The following is a 26445-nucleotide window of genomic DNA, read 5'->3' on the forward strand; positions in this document are numbered from 1 at the left end:
GTTCATGACATTATAATAGAATGGGGGGCAATCTGAGGCCATACGAAGTATTTGGCAGAGATCAATGAAACTGACCATCTCATTCAATTCCAAAATCACCTCATTGATTGACATCCTTGGGTAATAACTCTCGACTGACTGTGGTGACTCACTGTATCTGTGGTGAATCCCTTTCCACCGGGTGTTTCCAATTACTGGGTTATTGGGTGATTTGCACTTGGCTCCTCAGTGACAGTATTTGGCTAGAAAGTCTGTGCTAAGACTGATATTTCATCACTCGATCAACCATTTTCAGGGATCCAGTTATGTTGAATGATAGCTTGGGAGAATGCCTCTTATCCTGGTACACAATATAACATTTATAATTGATGTAACTTGCAGTTTTATAAAAATTATGTTAATTTAGCTGTTCTAAATCATGGAATCATACAGCACAGAAGGAGGCCATTCAGCCCTATGTCAGCTCTTTGAAGGAGCTATAAAATTTAGTCTCACACCCACTGTCACTGGGGCCACTGCTTTTTTTGATATATATAAATGACCTGGATACTGGATACAAAGTAGAATTTCTAAATTTGCCGATGACACCAGACTTGGGGGTGTAGCAAACAGTGAGGAGGATACCAATCGACTACAACAGGACATAGAAAGGCTAACAGAATGGGCAGACAAGTGGCAAATGGAATTTAATACAGAGAAGTGTGAGGTGATGCATTTTGGCAGAAGGAACAGGGAGTGGTAATATACACTTAATGGCACAGTTTTAAAGAGTGTGCAGGGACAGAGGGACCTGGGAGTTAACGTGCATAGGTCCCTGAAGGTGGCAGGGCATATTGAGAGAGTGGTTAGCAAAGCATATGGGATCTTGGGCTTCATAAATAGAGGTATTGAGTACAAAAGTAGGGAAGTTATGCTGAACCTTTATAAAGCGCTGGTTAGGCCACAACTGGAGTATTGCATCCAGTTCTGGTCACCACACTTTAGGAAGGATGTGAAGGCCCTTTAGAGGGTGTAGAGGAAATTTACCAGAATGGTTCCGGGGATGGAGGATCTTAGCTACAAGGACAGGTTGGAGAAGCTGGATTTGTTTTCATTAGAGCAAAGGAGGTTGAGGGGTGATTTGATAGAGGTGTACAAGATTATGACGGGTTTGGGTAGGCTAGACGGGGAAAGGCTGTTCCCACTAGTTGATGGTACAAGGACTAGGGGACACAGATTTAAGGTTTTGGGCAAGAGATACGGGGGGATATGAGGAAAAACATTTTTACACAGCGGGTGGTGAGGACCTGGAACTCGCTGCTAACGGAAGTGATGGAAGCGGACACACTCAATGTTTTCAAGGGGAGACTGGATAGGCAGTTGAGGGAAATAAACTTGCAGGGCTACGGGGATAGAGCAGGGGAATGGGACTGACTGGATTGCTCTACAGAGAGTCGGCACGAACTCGATGGGCCGCATGGCCCCCTTCTCTGCCATTATGACTCTATAACATCAGTCCTCTTCAAGTACATGTCCAGTTGCCTTTTGAAATTTCATATGGAATCTGCTTCCACCACCCTTTCAGGTTGTGCGTTCCAGATCTTAACAACCCTCTGTGTGAAAAAAATCTAATTTCCCCTCTAGTTCTTTTGCCAATTATTTTAAATCTATGACCTCTGGTTGCTGACCCACTTACCAGTAGAAACAGTTTCTCCCTATTTTCTCTATCAAAACCACTCATTATTTGGAATACATCTATTAGATTTCCCTTTAACCTTCTCTGCTCTAAGGGGAACAATCCCAGCTTCTCTAATCTCTCCACATAAATGAAGTCCCTCATCCCTGGTATCATCCTAGTAATTCTCCTCTGTACCTTTTCCAAGGTCTTGACATCCTTCCTAAAGTGTGGCACCCAGAATTGGCCACAATACTCCAGCTGAGGCCTAACCAGTGGTTTGTAAAGGTTTAGCATGACTTCCTTTTTTGTATTCAGTGTCCCTATTTACAAAGCCAAGTATCCCATACGCTTTCTTAACCACCTTATCAATCTGCCCTGCCAACTTCAAATATTTGTGAATCTGCACTCCCAGGTCCCTCTGCTCTTGCACCCCCCTCAAAATAGTACCATTTAGATTATACTACCTCTCCATGTTGTTCCTCCAAAGTGCATCACTTCATACTTATCTGCATTAAATTGCATCTGCCATGTCTCTGCCCATTTCACCACTCTGTCTGTGTCTTCCTGAAGTCTGCTACTATCCTCCTCACTATTTACTACGTTGCCAAGTTTTGTATCATCTGCAAACTTTGAATTGTACTCCCTATACCCAAGTCCGAGTCATTTATATATAACAAGAAAAGCAATGGTCCTACTACCGATTCCTGGGGGACCCAACTGCATACTTCTCCCCAGTCAGAAAAACATCCGTTAACCACTACCCTTTGTCTCCTATCTCTTAGCCAAGTTTGTACCCTATCCCTTAGCCAATTTTGTACCCAGGTTACCACCACCCCTTTAATACCATGTGCTTCTATTCTCCGAATAAGTCTGCTGTGTGGTACTTTATCAAATGCCTTTTGAAAGTCCATTTATACAACATCTACTACACGACCTTCAACTCTCTCTGTTACTTCAACGAAGAACTCAATCAAGTTAGTCAGACACGAATTGCCTTGAACAAATCTGTGCTGGCTGTCCCTTATTAATCCAAGCTTCTCCAAGTGTGAATTAATTTTGTCCTTGACACTAGTCTCTAGTAGTTTTCCCACCACTGATGTTAGACTGATTGACCTGTAGTTACCAGGTTTATATCTCTCCCAATTTTTAAACAGGGGTTAGCATTCGCAATCCTCCAGTTCTCTGGCACCACTCCCATATCCAAGGAGGATTGAAAGATTGTGATCAGAACATCCGCTATCTCCGCCTTAGCTCCCCTCAGCAACCTAGACTGCATCCCATCCGGACCGGGTGACTTGTCAACTTTGAGTGATGCCAACCTATTTAGTACCTCCTTTCTATCTATTTTTATTCCCTACAATATCTCTACTCCGTCCTCCTCGACTGCAACATTAAATTCATAGAGTCATAACGGCACAGAAGGAGGCCATTCGGCCCATCGAGTCCGAGCCAGTTCTCTGCAGAGCAATCCAGTCAGTCCCATTTAAAAAAAAATTGTTTATGGGATGTGGGTGTCGCTGGCAAGGCCAACATTTATTGCCCATCCCTAATTGTCCTTGAGAAGGTGGTGGTGAGCAGCCTTCTGGAACCGTGTGATGAAGGTAATCCCACAGTGCTGTTCGGGAGGGAGTTCCAGGATTTTGACCCAGCGACAATGAAGGATCGGTGATATACTTCTAAGTCAGGATGGTGTGTGACTTGGAGGGGAAATTGGAGGTGGTGGTGTTCCCATGCGCCTGCTGCCCTTGTCCTTCTAGGTGGAAGAGGTCGTGGGTTTGGGAGGTGCTGCCGAAGAAGCCTTGGCGAGTTGCTGCAGTGCATCTTGTAGATGGTACACATTGCAGCCACGGTACGCCGGTGGTGGAGGGAGTGAATGTTTAAGGTGGTGGATGAGGTGCCAATCAAGTGGGCTGCTTTGTCCTGGATGGTGTTGAGCTTCTTGAGTGTTGTTGGAGCTGCACTCATCCAGGCAAGTGGACAGTATTTCATCACACTCCTTACTTGTGCCTTGTAGATGGTGGAAAGGCTTTGGGGAGTCAGGAGGTGAGACACTCACCGCAGAATACCTAGCCCCTGACCTGCTCTTGTTGCCACAGTAATTATGTGACTGGTCCATTTAAGTTTCTGGTCAATGGTGACCCCCAGGATGTTGATGGTGGGGGATGTGACGATGCTAATGCATTTGAATATCAAGAGGAGGTGGTTAGACTCTCGCTTGTTGGAGATTGTCATTGCCTGGCACTTCTGTGGCGCGAATGTTACCTGCCACTTATCAGCTCAAGCCTGAACGTCGTCCAGGTCTTGTTGCATGCGGGCATGGACTGCTTCATTATCTCAGGAGTTGTGAATGGCGCTGAACACTGTGCAGTCATCAGCGAACATCCCCATTTCTGACCTTATGTTGGAGGGAAGGTTATTGATGAAGCAGCTGAAGATGGTTGGGCCTATGACACTGCCCTGAGGAACTCCTGCAGCGACGTCCTGGGGCTGTGATGATTGACTTCAACCACCACAACCATCTTCCTTTGTGCTAGGTATGACTCCAGCCAGTGGTATGTTTCCGCCCCCCCCCCCCCCGATTCCCATTGACTTCAGTTTTACTCGGGCTCCTTGATGCCACACTCGGTCAAATGTCGCCTTGATGTCAAGGGCAGTCACTCTCACCTCACCTCCGGAATTCAGCTCCTTTGTCCATGTTTGGACCAAGGCAGTAATGAGGTCGGGAGTCGAGTGGTCTTGGCAGAACCCAAACTGGGCATCAATGAGCAGGTTATTGGTGAGTAACTGCCACTTGATAGCACTGTCGATGACACCTTCCATCACTTTGCTGATGATTGAGAATAGACTGATGGGGCGGTAATTGGCCGGGTTGCATTTGTCCTGCTTTTTGTGGACAGGGCATACCTGGGCAGTTTTCCACATTGTCGGATAGATGCCAGTGTTGTAGCTGTACTGGAACAGCTTGGCTAGCGGCGCGGCTAGTTCTGGAGCATTCAGCACTATAGCCAGGATGCTGTCGGGGCCCATAGCCTTTGCTGTATCAAGTGCGCTTAGCTGTTTCTTGATATCACGTGGAGTGAATCGAATTGGCTGAAGACTGGCTTCTGTGATGGCGGGGACCTCAGGAGTAAGCCGATAGGGATCATCCACTCGGCACTTCTGGCTGAAGATGGTTGCAAACGCTTCAGCCTTGTCTTTTGCACTCATGGGGATGGGGATATTCATGGAGCCACCTCCTCCTGTTAGTTGTTTAATGGTCCACCACTATTCTCGACGGGATGTGGCAGGACTGCGGAGCTTTGATCTGATCTGTTGATTGTGGGATCACTTAGCCCTGTCTATAGCATGCAGCTTCCGCTTTTTAGCATGCATGTAGTCGTGTGTTGCAGCTTTCCCAGATTGGCACCTCATTTTTAGGTACGCCTGGTGCTGCTCCTGGCATGCTCATCTACACTCCTTATTGAACCAGGGTTGATCCCCTGGCTTGATGGTAATGGTAGAGTGAGGGATATGCCAGGCCATGAGGTTACAGATTGTGGTGGAATACAATTCTGCTGCTGCTGATGGCCCACAGTGCCTCATGGATGCCCAGTTTTGAGCTGCTAGATCTGTTCTGAATCTATCCCATTTAGCACGTTGGTAGTGCTACACAACACAATGGAGGGTGTCCTCAGTGTAAAGACAGGACTTCGTCTCCACAATGACTGTGTGGTGGTCACTGCTACCAATACTGTCATGGTCAGATGCATCTGCGACAGGTAGATTGGTGAGGACGAGGTCAAGTAGGTTTTTCCCTCGTGTTGGTTCTCTCACCACCTGTCGCAGGCCCAGACTGGCAGCTATGTCCTTTAGGACTCGGCCAGTAGTGGTGCTACCAAGCCATCTTGGTGATGGACATTGAAGTCCCCCACCCAGAGTACATTCTGTGCCCTCGCTACTCTCAGTGCTTCTTCCAAGTGGTGTTCAACATGGAGGAGTACTGATTCATCAGCTGAGGGAGGGCGGTAGGTGGTAATCAGCAGGAGGTTTCCTTGCCCATGCTTGACCTGAAGCCATGAGACTTCATGAGGTCGGATTCAATGTTGAGGACTCCCGGGCCACTCCTTCCCAACTGTATACCACTGTTCCGCCACCCCTGGTGGGTCTGTCCTGCCATTGGGACAGGACATACCGAGGGATGGTGAGGGAAGAGTTTGGGACATTGGCTGAAAGGTGTGATTCTGTGAGTATGACTATGTCAGGCTGTTTCTCTATCCCCATAGCCCTGCAAGTCTATTTCCGTCAAGTGCCTATCCAGTCTCCCCTTGAAAACATTGAGTGTCTTCGCTTCCACCACTTCTGTCGGCAGCGAGTTCCAGGTCCTCACCACTCGCTGCGTAAAAAAGTTTTTCCTCACATCCCCCCTGTATCTCTTGCCCAAAACCTTAAATCGGTGTCCCCTAGTCCTTGTACCATCCCTACTTTTGTACTCAATACCTCTATTTATTAAACCCAAGATCCCATATGCTTTGCTAACCACTCTCTCAATATGTCCTGCCACCTTCAGGGATCTATGCACATCAACTCCCAGGACCCTCTGTCACTGCACACTCTTGAAAACTGTGCCATTAAGTATCTATTGCCTCTCCCTGTTCCTTCTGACAAAATGCATCACCTCACACTTCTCTACATTAAATTCCATCTGCCACTTGTCTGCCCATTCTGCTAGCTTTTCTATGTCCTGTTGCAGTCGATTGGTATCATCATCACTGTTTGCCACACCCCCAAGTTTGGTGCCATCAGCAAATTTAGAAATTCTACTCTGTATTCCAATATCCAGGTCATTTATATATATATCAAAAAAAGCAGTGGCCCCATCACTGACCCTTGGGAAACACCACTGTCTACCATCCTCCAGTCTGAAAAATAGCCATTTACCACAACTCACTGTTTTCTGTCCTTAAGCCAATTCCTTATCCAAGTTGCCACTGACCCACCTATTCCGTGAGCCTCAATTTTGTTAACCAGCCTTCTATGTGGTACTTTGTCAAACGCCTTCCGAAAATCCATGTAGACAACATCCATTGCATTCCCTTCATCAATCCTCTCTGTTACTTCATCAAAATATTCAATTAGATTAGTCAAACACAATCTGCCTTTTAAAAATTTGTGTTGGCTCTCCTTAATTAGCTTAAACCTCTCCAAGTGCCCGTTAATTTTTTCCTTGATTATTGTTTCTAAAACTTTATCCACCACTGATGTTAAACTGTCCGGCCTGTAGTTACTAGGAATGTCCTTACACCCTTTCTTGAACAATGATGTCACATTTGCCACTTTCCAATCCTCAGGCACCTCCCCCGCATCTAGGAAAGATTGGAAATTTATGGCAAGCCCTTCCGCTATCTCCTCCCCCAATTACCTTAGCAACCTGGTATGCAAGCCATCTGGACCAGGTGACTTGTCCACTCTAAGCATACCCAGCCTTTCTAGCACATCCTGTCTATCAATTTTCACCCCATCCATTGCTTCTACCTTTTCCACTTCTACCGATATTTTGTCAGCATCCACCTCCTTAGTAAACACAGATACAAAGTACTCTCTCCCACATGGCAGCTGTCTTTCATTCTGCCAGTGCCATTTACACCTCATCTAGAGCCATCCTTTGTTTGTTAACTTGTCCCATTACCATCTCCTTTTGCCTTGCACCATCTCTTAATCTCTCCTGCCTTCCATCCTATCACAGACCTTCCCTTTTGTTCTTTCCTCCCCTCCTCCCTTTCCCTGCCCCAACACTTGCTTAAAATCTGTTACATCGCCAGTTTTTCCCAGTTCTGACGAAGGGTCATCGACCTGAAACGTTAACTTTGTTCCTCTCTCCACAGATGCAGCCTGACCTGCTGAGTATTTCCAGCATTTTGTGTTTTTATTTTTGATACCAAGTACTCATTGAGTATTCTAGCCTTGCCCAGCACCTCTAAGCATATATAACCTTCTTTGTCTATAATAGGCCCCACCCCGCCTCTTACTAGCCAGTTACTGTTTATATGCCGGTAGAAGATTTTTGGGTTCCCTTTTATGTTAACCGCCATTCTACACTCATATTCTCTCTTTGCCAATCTTATTTTCATCTTCACTTCCCCTCTCAACTTATTGTATTTGGTCTGGTTCTCTCTTGAAGAATTCACCTGACATGCATCATACACCCTCTTTTTTTGTTTCATCTTCTCTATCTCTCCCGTCATCCAAGGAGCCCTTGCTTTGGTTCCCTTACCCTTCCCTCTTGTTGGAATGTACCTAGCCTGTACTTGGAACATAGAAACATAGAAGATAGGAGCAGGAATAGGCCATTCGGCCCCTCGAGCCTGCTCCGCCATTCAATGAGATCATGGCTGATCATCCAAATTCAGTACCCTGTCCCTGCCTTCTCCCCATATCCCTTGATCCCTTTAGCCTTAAGAAATATATCCAACTCCTTCTTGAATATATTTAATGAATTGGCCTCCACTGCCTTCTGTGGTAGAGAATTCCACAGGTTCACCACTCTCTGGGTGAAGAAATTCCTCCTCATCTCTGTCCTAAATGGCTTACCCCTTATCCTTAGACTGTGGCCCCTGGTTCTGGACTCCCCGGCCATTGGGAACATCCTTCCTGCATCTAGTCTGTCTAGTCCTGTTAGAATTTTATAAGTTTCAATGAGATCCCCTCTCATTCTTCTAAACTCCAGCGAGTATAAGCCCAATCGACCCAATCTCTCCTCATACGTCATTCCTGCCATCCCAGGTATCAGTCTGGTGAATCTTCGCTGCACTCCCTCCATGACAAGAACATCCTTCCTCAGATAAGGCGACCAAAACTGCACACAATACTCAAGGTGTGGTCTCACCAAGGCCCTGTACAACTGCAGCAAGACATCCTTGTTCCTGTACTCGAACCCTCTCGCTACGAAGGCCAACATACCATTTGCCTTCTTAACCGCCTGCTGCACCTGCATGTTTATCTTCAGCGACTGGTGCACAAGGACACCCAGGTCTCGTTGCACTTCCCCTTCTCCCAATCTATTGCCGTTCAGATAATAATCTGCCTTCCTGTTTTTGCCATCAAAGTGGATAACCTCGCATTTATCCTGCATCTGCCATGCTTATGCCCAATCACCCAACCTGTCCAAATCATACTGGAGTTTCTCGGCATCCTCCTCACAGCACACACGCCCACCCAGCTTTGTGTCGTCTGCAAACTTGGAGATATTACATCTAGTTCCCTCGTCTAGATCATTTATATATATTGTGAATAGCTGGGGTCCTAGGACCGATCCCTGCGGTACCCTACTAGTCACTGCCTGCCACTCGGAAAAAGAGCCATTTATTCCAACTCTTTGCTTCCTGTTTGCCAACCAGTTCTCTATCCAAGTCAGTACCTTGCCCCCAATTCCATGTGCCTTAACTTTACACGCTAATCTCTTATGGGGGACCTTATCGAAAGCCTTCTGAAAGTCCAAATACATCACATCCACTGGTTTTCCCTTATCTATTCTACCAGTTACATCTCCTCATTAACGATCATCCATTGTTCCGTTACAGTTTTTCCTGTCAGTCTTTGGTTCCATTTTACCCTGGCTAGATCCTTTCGCATCCCATTGAAGTTAGCCCTATTCCACTTTAGAAGTTCCACTCTAGATTGTTCCTTGCTCCTCTCCGTTGCTAATCTAAATCTTACGATACGATGATCACTCATACCCAAGTGTTCTCCCACAGACACTTGGTGGACCTGGCCCACCTCATTCCTCAGCACCAGGTCCAGCAATGCCTCCTTCCTAGTTAAGCCAAGAACATACTGGTCAAAGAAATTCTCCTGAACACATTTCAGAAATTCCTCCCCCTTCTTTCCTTTTACCCCAGCATTATCCCAATCGATATTTGGGTAATTAAAGTCCCCCCAATATCACCACTCTATAGCTCTTGCATATCTCTGCGATTTCCCTGCAGATTTGCTCCTCTACCTCCCTCTCACTATTTGGAGGCCTACAGAATATCCCCAATAGCGTCATCATACCCTTTTTGCTCCTCAACTCTAACCAAATGTGTTCTGTCCTTGTCCCCTCAACAACATCCTCCCTTTCCAACACTACAATGTCTTCCTTAATCAGCACTGCCACTCCACCTTCCTTTTTACTTTCCCTATCTTTTCTGAACACCTTGTACCCTTTGAATATTAAGTGCCCGGTCCTCACCATTTTTAAGCCACGTTTCCGTTATTGCCACATCATATTGCCCAACAGCTAATCGTGCTTGTAGCTCACCAACCTTATTCACCACACTTTGTGCGTTTACGTACATGCATTCTAAACCCATTTTTGAATTTTTCGGAGTCTTTCTTAGTTTGCTCCTATCTAATATGGTACTAGAGTTATACAGCACAGAAAGAGGCCCTTCGGCCCATCGTGTCCACGCCGGCCATCAAGCCCTATCTATTCTAATCCCAGTTTCCAGCACTTGTTCCGTAGCCTTGTATGCTATGGCGTTTCAAATGCTCATCTAAATGCTTCTTGAATGTTGTGAGGCTTCCTGCCTCTACCACCCTTTCAGACAGTGAGTTCCAGATTCCAAACACCCTCTGGGTGAAAAAGTTTTTCCTCAAATCCCCTCTAAACCTCCTGCCCCTTACTTTAAAACTATGCCCCCTGGTTATTGACCCCTCTACTAAGGGGAAAAGTTCCTTTCTATCTACCCTATCTATGCCCCTCATAATTTTGTACACCTCAATCAGGTCCCCCCTCAGCCTTCTCTGCTCTAAGGAAAACAACCCCAGCCTATCCAGTCTCTCTTCATAGCTGAAGCGCTGCAGCCCAGGTAACATCCTGGTGAATCTCCTCTGCACCCTCTCCAATGCAATCACAAACCTCCTATAGTGTGGCGACCAGAACTGCACACAGTATTCCAGCTGTGGCCTAACTAGCGTTTTGTACAGCTCCATCATAACCTCCCTGCTCTTATATTCTATGCCTTGGCTAATGAAGGCAAGTATCCCATATGCCTTTTTAACCACCTTATCTACCTGTCCTGCTGCCTTCAGGGATCTATGTACATGCACACCAAGGTCCCTCTGATCCTCTGTCCTTCCTAGGGTCCTACCATTCATTGTGTATTCCCTTGCCTTGTTAGTCCTCCCAAAATGCATCACCTCACACTTTTCAGGGTTAAATTCCATTTGCCACTGTTCTGCCCATGTAACCAACCCGTCCATATCATCCTGTAGCTGGAGGCTTCCCTCCTCGCTATTTATCACTCCACCAATTTTCGTGTCATCTGCGAACTTACTGATCATACCTCCTACATTCATATCTAAATCATTAATGTACACTACAAACAGCAAAGGACCCAGCACCAATCCCTGCGGTACACCACTGGACACAGGCTTCCAGTCACAAAAACAACCTTCGACCATCACCCTCTGCCTCCTGCTGCTAAGCCAATTTTGGATCCAATGTGCCAAATTGCCCTGGATCCCATGGGCTCTTACCTTCTTGACCAGTCTTCCAGACTTTGTCAAAAGCCTTACTGAAGTCCATGTAGACTACATCAACTGCACTACCCTCATCCACACACCTAGTCACCCCCTCGAAAAATTCAATCAAATTGGTTAGACATGATCTCACCCTGACAAAGCCATGCTGATTATCCTTGATTAATCCATGCCTCTCCAAGTAGATACTAATTCTGTCCCTCAGAATTTTTCCCAATAAGTTCCCTACCACTGATGTTAGGCTCACTGGTCTATAATTCCCTGGTTTATCCCTACTACCCTTCTTGAATAATGGTACTACGTTAGCTGTTCCCCAGTCCTCTGTTACCTCCCTTGTGGCCAGAGAGGTCCTGAGAATTTGTGTCAGAGCCCCTGCAATCTCCTCACTTGCCTCACACAGCAGCCTGGGATACATCTCGTCAGGGCCTGGGGATTTATCCACTTTTAAGCCCGCTAAAACCGCTAGTACCTCCTCCCTCTCAATACTAATTTGTTCAAGTATATCACAATCCCCCTGCCTGATTTCTATGCCTATATCGTCCTTCTCCACAGTGAACATAGATGCAAAATATTAATTTAAAACCTCACCGACATCTTCCGGCTCTACACACAGATTGCCACTTTGGTCCCTAATGGGCCCTACTCTTTCCCTGGTTATCCTCACTCTTAATATACTTATAAAACACCTTGGGATTTTCCTTTATTTTGCCCGCCAGTGTTTTTTCATGCCCCCTCTTCACTCTCCTAATTTTTTTTTAAAGTACCCCCCTGCACTTTCTATACTCCTCTAGGGCTTCCACTGTTTTTAGTCCTTTATCTGCCGAAAGCCTCCCTTTTTTTTCTAATCCATTCTTGTATATCCCTTGACATCCAGGGTTCCCTGGACTTGTTGGTCCCACCCTTGACCTTTACGGGAACATGTTGGCGTTGTACTCTCTCTATTTCCTTTCTGAAAGACTCCCACTGCTCTGATGTGGATTTTCCTACAAGTAACTGACCCCAGTCCACTTTGGCCAGATCCTGCCTTATCATATTAAAATCGGCCTTCCCCCAATTTAGAACCTTTATTTCCGGTCCATCTTTGTCCTTTTTCATGATTACCTTAAATCTCACCGAATTATGGTCACTGTCACCAAAATGCTCTCCTACTGACACTTCTACCACTTGCCCCGCTACATTTCCTAGAATTAGATCCAGTACTGCCCCCTCTCTTGTAGGACTTTCTACATGCTGGCTCAAAAAGCTCTCCTGGACGCATTTTAAGAATTCCGCACCCTCTAAGCCTTTCACACTCTGACTATCTCAGTTAATATTGGGGAAGTTGAAATCCCCTACTATTATTACCCTATTATTTCTACACTTCTCTGAGCTTTGCCTACATATCTGTTCCTTTATCTACCCCGGACTGTTTGGGGGCTTATAGTATACTCCTCTAGTACTATCTTCTCTAGTACTATCCAACACACTCACTCTTTTATGCACCTTATTCCTCTGTTCTATTCCTATATAAGAACATACGAACATAAGAAATAGGAGCAGGAGTAGGCCAATTGGCCCCTCGAGCCTGCTCCGCCATTCAACAAGATCATGGCTGATCTGATCCTAACCGCCAATCTACTATCAGTGAACCATCTCCTGAATCTAACAGAATTAGACACACGAAATAGGAGCAGGATCAGGCTACATGGCCCCTGGGCCCGCTCCGCTACCCACAGGGCCATGACCGATCTGAACCTAGACTCATGTCCAAATTCCTGCCCGCTCCCCGTAACCCTTAATTCCCTTTACTTCTAGGAAACTGTCTATTTCTGTTTTAAATTTATGTAATGATGTAGCTTCTACAGCTTTTTGGGGCAGCATATTCCATGGACCTACCACCCTCTGAGTGAAGTAGTTCCTCCTCATCTCAGTTTTGAAAGAGCAGCCCCTTATTCTAAGACTATGCCCCCTAGTTCTAGTTTCACCCATCATTGGGAACATCCTCCCCGCATCCACCCGATCCAACCCCTTCACAATCTTATACGTTTCAATAAGATCGCCTCTCATTCTTCTGAACTCCAGTGAGTAGAGTCCCAATCTACTCAACCTCTCCTCATATGTCCATCCCCTCATCCCCGGGATTAACCGAGTGAACCTTCTTTGTACTGACTCGAGAGCAAGTATGTCCTTTCTTAAGTATGGACACCAAAACTGTACGCAGTATTCCAGGTGTGGTCTCACCAATACCTTGTACAACTGAAGCAATACCTCCCTATTTTTACATTCTATCCCCCTAGCAATGAAAGCCAACATTCCATTGGCCTTCTTAATCACTTGCTGCACCTGCATACTAACCTTTTGAGTTTCGTGCACCAGGACCCCCAGATCCATTTGTACTTCAGTACTTTCCAGTTTCTTGCCATTAAGATAATAACTTGCTCTACGATTTTTCCTGCCAAAGTGCATAACCTCACACTTTCCAGTATTGTATTCCATCTGCCAAATCTCTGCCCACTTACTTAGCCTGTCTATGTCCCCTTGCAGGTTTTTTATGTCCTCCTCACTCACTACTTTCCCTCCCATCTTAGTATCATCTGCAAACTTTGATATGTTACACTCGGTCCCCTCCTCCAAATTGTTAATATAAATTGTAAAGAGTTGGGGACCCAGCACTGACCCCTGTGGAACACCACTAGTTACTGATTACCAGTCCGAGAATGAACCATTTATCCTAACTCTCTGCTTTCTGGTCGATAGCCAATCCTCTATCCATGCCAGAATATTACCCCCAATCCCGTGATTTTTTATCTTAAGCAATAATCTTTTGTGTGGCACCTTGTCAAATGCCTTTTGGAAGTCTAAATACACTACGTCCACTGGTTCCCCTTTATCCACCCTATATGTTACTTCCTCAAAGAACTCCAGCAAATTTGTCAAACATGACTTCCCCTTCATAAAACCATGCAGACTTTGTCCTATTAAATTATGATTATCCAAATGTCCTGTTACTGTCTCCTTAACAATGGACTCCAATATTTTATCTACCACAGATGTTAGGCTAACCGGTCTATAGTTTCCAGCCTTCTGTCTACTGCCCTTTTTAAATAAGGGCGTTACATTAGCAGTTTTCCAGTCTGCCGGGACCTTTGCTGATTCCAGGGAGTTTTGGAAAATTATTACCAATGCATCCACAATCCCTACTGCCACTTCCCTCAAGACCCTAGGATGTAAGCCATCAGGTCCAGGTGATTTATCCGCCTTGAGTCCCATTATTTTACCGAGTACCACTTCCTTAGTGATTTTGATCGTGTTTAGCTCCTCCCCCCCTATAGCCCCCTGTTTGTCCAGTGTTGGGATATTCTTAGTGTCTTCTACTGTAAAGACTGATACAAAATATTCATTCAGTGTTTTTGCCATCTCCATATTTCCCACCATTAATTTCCCGGTCTCATCCTCTAAGGGACCAACATTTACTTTAGCCACCCTTTTTCTTTTTATATAACTATAAAAACTCTTACTATCTGTTTTTATATTTTTTGCTAATTTACTTTCATAATCTATCTTCCCTTTCTTAATCAATCTTTCTGTTACTTTTTGCTGTCTTTTAAAGTTTTCCCAATCCTCTGTCCTCCCACTAGATTTGGCTACCTTATATGCCCTTGTTTTTAGTCAAATGCTATCCTTAATTTCTTTACTTAGCCACGGATGGCTGTCTTTTCTTTTACACCCTTTTCTTCTCAGTGGAATATAATTTTTTTGGAAGTTGTAAAATAACTCCTTAAATGTACACCACTGATCATGTATCATCTTACCCTTTAATCTATTTTCCCAATCCACTCTACTCAATTCCGCTCTCATACCTTCATAGTCTCCTTTATTCAAGCTTAGCACATTTGTTTGAGATCCAACCTTCTCACCCTCTAATTGAATATGGAATTCAACCATGTTATGGTCACTCATTCCAAGGGGATCCTTTACTAGGGCATTTTTAATTAATCCTGTCTCGTTACACAGGACCAGATCTAAGGTTGCTTGCCCCCTGGTCGGTTCAGTTACATACTGCTCAAGAAACCCATCCCTAATACACTCAATGAACTCATCCTCAAGGCAGCACTGCCCAATTTGATTTGTCCAATTAATATGATAGTTAAAATCCCCCATAATTATGGATGTTCCCTTATTACAAGCCTCAACTATTTCCTGATTGATACTCCGTCCAACAGAGTTGCAACTGTTCGGAGGCCTATAGACTACGCCCACTAGTGTTTTTTTCCCCTTATTATTCCTTACCTCCACCCAAACTGTTTCATTATCCTGATCTTTTGACCCAATATCATTTCTCTGTATTACAGTGATTCCTTCCTTTATTAACATAGCCACCCCACCCCCCCTTCCTTCCTGCCTGTCCTTCCTGATCGTTAAATAACCTGTTATGTTTAATTCCCAGGCATTGTCACCCTGCAGCCATGTTTCTGTAATGGCCACAAGATCATACCCATATGTAGTTATTTGTGCCATTAACTCGTCTATTTTGTTACGAATGCTACGTGCATTCAGATAGAGAACTTTCAAATATGTTTTGTGACACTTAGTTCCTGCTTTTGCCCTTTTTATTACTTTACCTTTTACTCCATACCTTCTGCCCCTTCCTGACACACTCTGGTTTTTAATTTCCCCACTGCTACCTAAGTCTATGACCTTCTCTGTTGTCATTTTTATTATTTGCTCTCTAGGCTGGTGCCCATCCCCCTGCCAAGCTAGTTTAACCCCTCCCCAACAGCACTAACAAACCTCCCCACAAGAATATTGGTCCTGGCTCTGCTGAGGTGTAACCCGTCCAGCTTGTAGAGGTCCCACCTTCCCCAGAAATGGTCCCAATGCCTCAGGAATCTAAAGCCCTCCCTTCTGCACTATCTCTCCAGCCACACATTCATCTGTTCTATCCTCCTATTCCTGTACTCACTAGCACGTGGCACTGGGAGTAATCCGGAGATTGCTACCTTTGAGGTCCTGCTTTTTAATCTCTCTCCTAGCTCCCTAAACTCTGCCTGCAGGACCTCATCCCTCTTTCGGCCTACATCGTTTGTACCAATACGGACAACGACCTCTGGCTGTTCACCCTCCCCCCTCAGAGTGTCCTGCAGCCGCTCAGTGACACCCTTGACCCTGGCACGAGGGAGGCAACATACCATCCTGGAGTCACGTCTACGGCCGCAGAAACACCGGTCTAATCCCCTAACTATTGACTTCCCTACCACTATTGCTTTTCCACTCTTTCCCCCCCCCCCCCCCGTGCAGCTGAGCCACCCGTGGTGCCGTGGACTTGACTCTGGCTGCACTCCCCAGAGGAACCATCGCCCTCACCAGTACTCAGAACAGAATACTGGTTGGAGAGCACGATGCACTCTGGGGACTCCTGCACTACCTGCCTGGTCCTCCTCTTCTGTCTGGCAGTCACCCATTCCCTCTCTGTCTGCATACTCTTAAGCTTCGGGGTGACCACCTCTAGAAACGTGCTATCCACGTAATTCTCAGCCTCGCGGATGCACCGCAGTGACTCCAGCTGCCGCTTAAGCTCCGAAACCTGGAGCTCGAGGTTGCTGTAGCTGGCGACACTTCCCGCACATGTGGTCATCCAGGACTTCCCACATGGCACAGGATGTGCACTCCATGGGACTGAGCTGCCCTGCCATGCCTCCATTTAATAGACTGAGGACTAACCCAGCAGAAATAAACTTAAAACTGAACAAAAAACACTCCCCAGCTACTCACCAATCAGCTCTTTCCCTCTATTTAATAGGTTATTAACTAACTTAGCAGAAATAAACTTGTAAACTTAAAAAAAAATACACTCACCAGCTACTCACCAATCAGCCCCTTCCCTTGTGCTGATGTCACTTTTTTTACTCTGCCGTCACTTTTTCAAAAACTGCCTCTGTTGAGTTGCTGCCGCTCGGGACTGTTCCGCTCTCGCTGCGCTCCCTCCAGGTCCGCTCCTTCTGGTCTCAGACTCTTCTTTTGTGAAGGCAGATGAAAAGTACTCACTCAGTACCTCAGTCGTGCCCTCTGCCTCCACAAGAAGATTTCCTTCATTGTTCCTAATCGGCCCCACCATTCCTTTAAGTCTCCTTTTATTTTTTACATGGTCTGTTAGTTTATAGTCTGAGCCTGATGAGGAGAATCAATTGTGGAATGTGGCAGATTCCACTCCAGGAGTAAGGGTTCTTGATCGATCCCAGGGTCTTGCTATTGTTTATCTAGATACTTGGCTAAGAAAGGCACACTCCAGATCATAGGGAACCAGAGGTACACGTATGCTGAATTTGAGTACATTATCTGCTGTAAAATTCAACAAAACTTGAGAGTTCACAACCATTACACCATTAAATTGAAGGAGCATTCTCCAGTTTTGGATTGACAGCGCTGGATGTTAATAACTGTGGTGACTGCTGAGCACAATTTGAGCTAGTGCATAACTCCTTGTCTTCAGACTGAGGTTCAGATCGATATATTATTACTGAAGATCATTTTCTCTGTATTCTCTGAAGATCAAATAATCTGTTTCCATTGTTCTTGTTTTATAGGTGCTTAAAACCACCATGAGAGAAGGTAAGAATTGGGCCTGGTTCATAGAGGAACATTGCCCAGTGCATATTTCTTACCTTGCACCTTCTGTAGGAAGCATGGTACTGCATCAATCCCCCGTACTTTCTGTGTATCTACACAGTACTGTACCTGTCCCTGTGTATCTACACAGTACTGTCCCTGTCCCTGTGCATCTACACAGTACTGTACCTGTCCCTGTGCATCTACACAGTACTGTACCTGTCCCTGTGCATCTACACAGTACTGTACCTGTCCCTGTGTATCTACACAGTACTGTACCTGTCCGTGTTTGTACACAGTATTGTACCTGTCCCTGTGTTTATACACAGTACTGTACCTGTCCATGTTTATACACAGTACTGTACCTGTCCGTGTTTATACACAGTACTGTACCTGTCAGTGTTTATACACAGTACTGTACCTGTCTGTGTTTATACACAGTACTGTACCTGTCCATGTTTATACACAGTACTGTACCTGTCAGTGTTTATACACAGTACTGTACCTGTCCGTGTTTATACACAGTACTGTACCTGTCCATGTTTATACACAGTACTGTACCTGTCCATGTTTATACACAGTACTGTACCTGTCCCTGAGTTTATACACAGTACTGTCTGTACCTGTCCATGTTTATACACAGTACTGTACCTGTCCATGTTTATACACAGTACTGTACCTGTCCATGTTTATACACAGTACTGTACCTGTCCATGTTTATACACAGTACTGTACCTGTCCATGTTTATACACAGTACTGTACCTGTCCATGTTTATACACAGTACTGTACCTGTCCATGTTTATACACAGTACTGTACCTGTCCCTGAGTTTATACACAGTACTGTCTGTACCTGTCCGTGTTTATACAGTACTGTACCTGTCTCTATGTATCTAAACAGTACTGTACCTGTGTTTGTACACAGTACTGTACCTGTCCCTGTGTTTATACACAGTACTGTATCTGTCCCTGTGTATATACCATACCATATCTGTTCCTGTGTATATACAATACTGTATCATCCCCACACACAATGTGCATATCTAGTTCTGTACCTGTCCCTGCACCTATTGGCTTATCCGATGAACTTTCTTGATTCACGCTTCTTGTGACTATTTAGTTTTCCTGGCTTGAATTAATGTTTCCCAGGATTATCATGGTTTGTCCATCAGTTGGCAGCTTGCATGCAGTTTTATCATTTGACCAAATTCAAAACTGCTTCTGTGTAGCTTCACAGTGAATCAGACATAAGATGCCCAGTGACTTGTCACTTCTGTGTAGCTTCACAGTGAATCAGACATAAGATGCCCAGTGACTTGTCACTTCTGTGTAGCTTCACAGTGAATCAGACATAAGATGCCCAGTGACTTGTCACTTCTGTGTAGCTTCACAGTGAATCAGACATAAGATGCCCAGTGACTTGTCACTTCTGTGTAGCTTCACAGTGAATCAGACATAAGATGCCCAGTGACTTGTCACTTCTGTGTAGCTTCACAGTGAATCAGACATAAGATGCCCAGTGACTTGTCACTTCTGTGCCTTATTTACTCCTATTCTTCCACTGAGCCAAGCTTTAACAAACTGACCTCAAAGCCACAGCTCCTTCGACTATTGTCTGTTTTGGGTCACTGATGATTAGTTTCACTGAAAATGCCACTAATCCACTCACTGACAATGTTTACCTTTAATTCAGAGCAAAAGAAACCAGTAATCCCAAAGAAGCCGGAAGTGTTCAGAGCAAAACTACTGCCCAGAAAAAAAGACTGTACATTGATGACAGGGAATGAAGAGAAGCACAGAGCTAGTGAGTGAAACAGAGCCGTAGTCATGTAATGTGTGTGAAGCTTCCTATGGTTGTTATTTGTTGATGTGTTGATTATTTCTACCAAATTAAATGTTCTGATCACACCAGTAAAATTGCATAATAGCCTGTGTGAAAAGTGAGGAAAAATCATCTAATTGATAGGTTGATTTGTTTTTAATTTTTTAAGTTACTTTTGATTGATTATCCTTTTTAGCATTATTTACAACTGATGTCAATGTTGGGAAAGACACAAAGACTGGAATTGTATCCGTGGTGCCTGAAACAGAAGACAATACTTTGGAAGTGTGTGATGCCGAGCTGGCTTTCGACACTGGAAATGATGTGACACAAAAGAAGCTCACTCAAGAGAACACTGAAGTCCTTTTAATTCAAACGAAAATGGCAAGCGATCACTCACCTCAGAAATGTACTGCCAACCAAAACAGGGATCAGACTACTGAAGGGAGTGGACTGGAGGATGAAAAGTGTGTCAGTATAGTGAATGACATAGGTAATAATGAAAGTCTGAACTATGACAGAGATTCACAGAAAGATACAAAGATACATAACTCTAACCCTTACTCCAAAACTGGAAAGACACTAGACATCATCACAAGTGATGTTCTGGACATTGACAACAGCTACACAGGTGCTCATTGCCCCTTGGACTGTAAACCAAAAACTGTTACTCAAGATCATAGTGAACTGGAAAAAATGGATCTTCCTCAAAGCAGCAGTCTGTCCAGTAAATCACAAGTAAAAGCTGGAATCACTTCAACTGAAAAGTCTAATATTTGTTCAGAGGAAGAGGTACAGGAACAAAGTGTTCAACTCAACATGGAGGCTATAGTATGTGGTGAAGGAGAGAGAGGCATTAATAGTTTAAATCTTGCTCAAGAGGATGCAGTTAAACTTCCGCATTCAGAACAAAACACAGAAGATATTGAAACAAGCATCATTCTGTGTGAAACTGTGGAGAGTTTACAAAGTGGATATGCTATTACCTTTGAAAAGAATAAAAAGCGTCAACATTTGATTAATTTGGTGACAAAAACAAAGACTCATGAGGACAGTGCTACAGGAAACAATAAATTGGGATCATGTCCCACAGACGAAGAAACTGCCACAAAGATACAGTCCCTTAATGAAGCTGAACATGGCTCTGTCAGTTCCATTTACAGAGAGGACACGGTAACCACGATTGTCACGGGTTATTCAGTGCTAACTGAAAATGATTCAAGAGAGGTTTTAAATGGAATAATTAAAGCTGAGCTGGTGGTAATAACTGATGATGGTGAAGAATTTCCTGTGGCACCTGTTATGGAGCAGAAGGGAGAAGAAACAGACTTGAGAACAAATCAAGATGAAAAAGAAAATGACAACAAGGAAGAGGAAGAATTGGTACAAGAAACGATTTCCTTACTCCCTTCAAATGAAGGTGGTAAATTTGATCTTTCAAAGGAAAATGGTGACACTGCATCATTGAATGTTAATGAAGATCAGCAAAGTCTTCTGAAAGGATCCAGCAACCAAAGGGATGCAGAAAAACAGACGGTCGCGATCATTGAAAAGACAGAGCAGCAGCATTTACTTTCTGAAGAAATCTGTTGGAATTTGGTCAGTACAGATGGCACTGAGTTAAAGCTGGGGGTCAGCTCGGAGCTAGAGGAGGGGGTCAGCACTGAACTAAAGGAGGGGGTCAGCACTGAGCTAAAGGAGGGGGTCAGCACGGAGCTAAAGGAGGTGGTCAGCACGGAGCTAAAGGAGGGGGTCAGCACGGAGCTAAAGGAGGGGGTCAGCACTGAACTAAAGGAGGGGGTCAGCACTGAGCTAAAGGAGGGGGTCAGCACGGAGCTAAAGGAGGTGGTCAGCACTGAACTAAAGGAGGGGGTCAGCACGGAGCTAAAGGAGGTGGTCAGCACGGAGCTAGAGGAGGGGGTCAGCACTGAACTAAAGGAGGGGGTCAGCTCGGAGCTAGAGGAGGGGGTCAGCACTGAGTTAAAGGAGGGGGTCAGCACGGAGCTCGAGGAGGGGGTCAGCACTGAGCTCGAGGAGGGGGTCAGCACTGAACTAAAGGAGGGGGTCAGCACTGAGTTAAAGGAGGGGGTCAGCACTGAACTAAAGGAGGGGGTCAGCACGGAGCTAGAGGAGGGGGTCAACGCTGAACTAAAGGAGGGGGTCAGCACGGAGCAGCACCCACTGTTGCATGAAGGTAGCAGTGCAGAGAATGCAGCGTGGGGTACACAGCTAAAGACAATGCTTCCTAAGACAGTCCTGATTTCTCAAATGTCTGCTCCTGCTGCAAGACAAGACAGGGCAGCACACTCTGGTGCTAACAGAGATCAGTCTCAAAGACAGACAAAAGAATTAGCAGGAAAACCAGAAGATAGTACACGGGAACTAGTTGTATCCAAAGAGAAGAGATGCCAGTGCTGTGTTGTTATGTGATACTCAAACCAAAGTCCTGCTGAAGGAATTTAACATCAGTAAAATGTGGCACTGTCATAAAACCAAAACAGCTGAAAAGAATACTCCTGATGTGCTTCCATCTTTGGCACATGGTTTTGGTTGACAGACTACAACATAGAAGGATAGAAATGTTCTAGCACTGTGTACCATCAGACAACCTCTGATCAAAGCTATGTTCATAGTTGTTTAGCTTCCTCTCTGATTACTCCAACTGTACTTTAATTAATGGTACATCTTCTGAATCTTTCCCACTTACTCAGGAGTTCCAAGGGCTTTGCTTTCTCTCAACATATGTTCCTTCCTCATATCAATGACTTCCTTCACTCATCATCCAACCTTATCCACTCATTTGCTGATTTATTTCCACATTCACAACTTCTTTGAGATTGTACAACTGCAGTGCTCACAAGCTCCAGGTCACTTGCTGTGTAATGGATGAATTACAAGATCTTGACCTCCTTCAACGAGGCAATAAAAATCTTGTCACATGATCACAGTATCGATTTTGATGAAGAAGACCCATTTGATCTCATTGTACCAGAATACTTAATACTTAATATTAATACTTAATGTGAATAGCTTATTGCTTGTATCTGTAAACCGACCATGCCCCTTATGAACTGAAATATGCATCTTTTAATATCTATCAAATTGAATTAACTAGAAGAATGAGAGGTGATCGCATTGAAACATATACGATTCTGAAAGGGCTTGACAGTGTAGATGCTGAGAGGCTGTTTCCCCTGGCTGGAGAGTCTAGAACTAGGTGCCATAGTCTCAAGATAAGGGGTCGGCCATTTAGGACTGAGATGAGGAGAAATTTCTTCACTGCTTCGTTTGAAAATGTTCATTGCTTCTTTTGAAAAATGTTTTTATACTAACCAAGTTGAGATGTTGTGATGCACACAGGGTGTTAAGACCAAGTGTAGTCTTCAGGTGAAGCAGGGTTAGAGGGTAGAGATAAGTGAACCAGTGTGCCGACAAAATTCAGTTCTCATTTTAAAGTCACGCATTCTTTCTTTATCTTAATACTTTCATTACAAATTCCTATGTCCAGGTTTACCATGGACACTGCCTGTTGCACTGTCATTGCACTCTGTCTAGTTGATGGATTACAGTGCCACCTCAGGCATGTGGGTGTCATTACAGGAACAAGTTTACAATTGTTTCCATTATAAATGTGGACATAAGAATTTATAATGGAAAAAATTGACAGGAGGTGCGTGCAAACATAAGATTTGTAATGTTATAAAGAAAGATAGATTTTTAAATAGTAATAAAATGGAAATGACTGCCAAGACTCATTGAACAATTTTAAAGGGGGTGAAGGATCAGAGAGACCAGGGGGCTTACATACACAGATCTTTTAAGGTGACAGAACACATGGAGAAGGCTGTTAAAAAGGTATACGGGATCCTTGGCTTTATAAACAGAGGCATAGAGGACAAAAGCAAGGGTTAAGCAAGGATGTTTTGCTGAACTTTTATAAAATACTGGTTAGGTCTCAGCTGGAGTATTGTGTTCAATTCTGGGCACCACACTTTAGGAAGGATGCCAATGCCCTAGAGAGGGTGCAGAGGAGATTTACTAGAATGGTACCAGAGACGAGGGAATTCAGTTATGTGGAGGGACTGGAGTTGTTCTCCTTGGAGCAGGGAAGGTTAAGAGGAGATTTGATAGAGCTGTTCAAAAACATGAAGGGTTTTGATAGAGTAAATAAGGAGAAACAGTTTCCAGTGGCAGAAAGGCTGGTAACCAGAGGACACAGATTTATGGTGATTGGCAAAAGAACCAGAGGTGACACGAGGGAAAAAGATTACGCGGCGAGTTGTTTTGATCTGGAATACACTGCCTGAAAGGGTGGTGGAAGCAGATTCAATAATAACTTTTAAAACAGAATTGGATAAATACTTAAAGGGCGAAAATTTACAGGGCTATGGGAAAAGAGCAGGGCAGTGGGACTAATTGTATAGCTCTTTCAAAGAGCCGGCACAGGCACGATGGCCCGAATGGCCTCCTTCTGTGCTGTATCATGCTATGATCTCTGACCCTAACTCATCTTTTCCCTGAACTTCAGAACTTTGGAACACCTTATCTTCCTAAGTCTTTCTTGTCTCCTACAATGTACAGAATTTTACAATGTAAGCTTAGTGTCTCCTAATAACTACTTTCTGATTTAGCTCCATCTTTTTTATTCTTTTCAATTTGTGATGTCCTGCACTATGTGCTTTGACCATTTACTTTAGATTCTCAATAAATATACTTATATGCATAAATAAATAATGTATCTTTGGTACATTTTAAAACTAATTGGACAGACTCATGTTCTTTAATCTTTAAACTAATTTACGCACAGTTCCTAAAAACTATGATCTAAGTTTTACAGAATTTTGACTCAGTTGGAACTAAACCTGGAAGAAAATAATCCAAACAGAAAAACTGAAAGCTGAATAGTAAAAGTAGAAATGTGAAGGTTAAGAATTTTGTTGAGCTACCTTATCTTGTGTGGGTGTAACTCTGGATTAACACTGGGTTTGAATGTGACAATGAATGGTGGAGGGGTGAAAATGGCAATGTAGGGTATGAGTGTGATAGTGGATAACACTGGGGATGGAAATAAATAACATTGGGAAGCTTTCTCAGTTTGAGTCTGATGCATCGTGTGTAGAGTCTGCCGTAAGTGTGCAGAACTTTAAATTTCCATGCATTTGATTTTTTTGGTATGATTAAGGTGAATAGTGAAATCTGGAGTTTCACTGCGTAAACCTTTAAACATTGGACCTGTGACCCAATTAATGTGATATGATCTTTGACATCATACATTTACGTGACCAGTTGCAGCTCAATTGGCTGATTCTAGGTTCACTACTGGGTAGTTTCTGCTTTTTGCCCTCTTTGAACATTGAACTGTCTAGCCTCTGGCCCTCCATTCACCACGATACTTCTGCAACTACTGATCTGCTCAATTACACCCTCACCCTAACCTTTGATGCCCTTGTCCGAAGGTGTGCAGGTCTAAGGCGGCTACACAAGCAGTAACGGACTGTAACCAGGGTGTGCAATAGTATATAAGCATCTATGGAAGGTTCCTGAGGGTGTAGAGAGGTCTAAGGAGCATGCACGAGTGTGTGCAGGGGTCTAAGAAGGGTGTGTGATGGTATATGGACTCTAAAAATCAAGCACGATCACGTGTGAAGTCTAAGGAAGGTTGCTGGGGGTGTAGGAATCGAAAGAAGGTGTGTGAGCGTATGTGAAATCATAGAATGATATAGCACAGAAAGAGGTAATTTGGCCCATCGTGCCTGTGCCAGCTCCTTGGTAGAGCTATCTAGTTAGTCCCACTCCCCTGCTCTTTCCCCATAGCCCTGCAATGTTTTCTCCTTCAAGTATTTATCCAATTTCCTTTTGAAAATTTTGAAAGAGGGAACTGGCGAAAGCGGAGCGAGTAAATAAAGTCTGAGGCTCGAGGCCCAGAATGAGCTATTGGGAGCAGACCGACCTGTGAGGGAACAGGCGATTTAAAGAACAACAAAAAACAAGGAGTGACATCACAGGAAAGCAGGGAAGCGATTGGTTGGTCAGTATTTCTCTCTTTTTCTTGGGTATTGGTTTAAATTAAAAGCCGGGATTAAAAACTAAACGTTCAAAACTTAAACACTTAATTAATTAAATACATTAGAGATGGCAGGGCAGGCGATGTGTTACTGCTGCAATGTGTGGGAGCTGGTGGACACCACTGAGGTCCACGGCGACCACATTTGCAGAAGTGTTGGTTGCTTGAGGAACTCTGGCTCCGTGTTGATGAGCTGGAGTCCGAGCTTCAAACACTGCGACACATCAGGGAGGGGGAGAGTTACCTGGATGCTGTGTTCCAGGAGGCAGTCACACCCCTTAGATTAATTCATTCAAATTTGGTTCGTGGTCAGGAACAGGTGGGTGGGCTATGAGCGAGGCAGGCATGGGGACCCAGGAGGTAGTGATGGAGGAGCCTCAGCCTTTGCTCTTGTCCAACAGTTACAAGGCTCTTACACACTGTGTGGGCGAGAGCAGGGACTGCAGTGAGGATGAGCAAACTGACCACAGCACTGTGGTACAGGGAGCCATTCAAGTGGGGGGAGCAAAAAGAAATGTGGTAGTGGTAGAGGACAGTATAGTTAGGGGGATGGGCACTGTTCTCTGCAGCCATGAGCGTGAGTCCCGAAGGCTGTGTTGATTGCCTGGTGCCAGGGTGATATACCTATCAATTCGTCCAATAAAAGGCGACGAGTTAGGAACGTAACTAAAGGTTTTTATTGACTAAATAACAGAGCCCACCCTCGTGGGTGATCGGGTCCAACAAGGAGGAATACCAGCCAGTCGACTACCTTTATACCTGGGCAGGTAGGTGGAGCCATGGGCGGAGTCGGAGGTGGTCAGCCCAGGTATAACAGCG

At 44.6% G+C, this 26445-nt stretch overlaps 1 protein-coding gene across 1 annotated transcript in view; it reads left to right on the top strand.

The window, feature by feature from the left end:
- LOC147097829 (uncharacterized) overlaps window positions 1-21756 on the top strand; it is a gene marked incomplete at its 3' end in the record, with an annotated part of 72131 nt that extends 50375 nt beyond the window's left edge. The window contains exons 6-8 of the mRNA XM_085971436.1: window positions 17719-17743; window positions 19434-19544; window positions 19759-21756. Of these exons, the coding sequence (XP_085827562.1) occupies window positions 17719-17743; window positions 19434-19544; window positions 19759-21756 (2134 nt within the window). The remainder of the gene's footprint in view (window positions 1-17718; window positions 17744-19433; window positions 19545-19758) is intronic.
- Between the last annotated feature and the right edge of the window lie 4689 nt (window positions 21757-26445).

Source organism: Somniosus microcephalus, chromosome 31, assembly GCF_052327205.1.
Source record: "Somniosus microcephalus isolate GS21.2 chromosome 31, FLI_Smic_1.0, whole genome shotgun sequence".
NCBI lineage: Eukaryota > Metazoa > Chordata > Chondrichthyes > Squaliformes > Somniosidae > Somniosus > Somniosus microcephalus.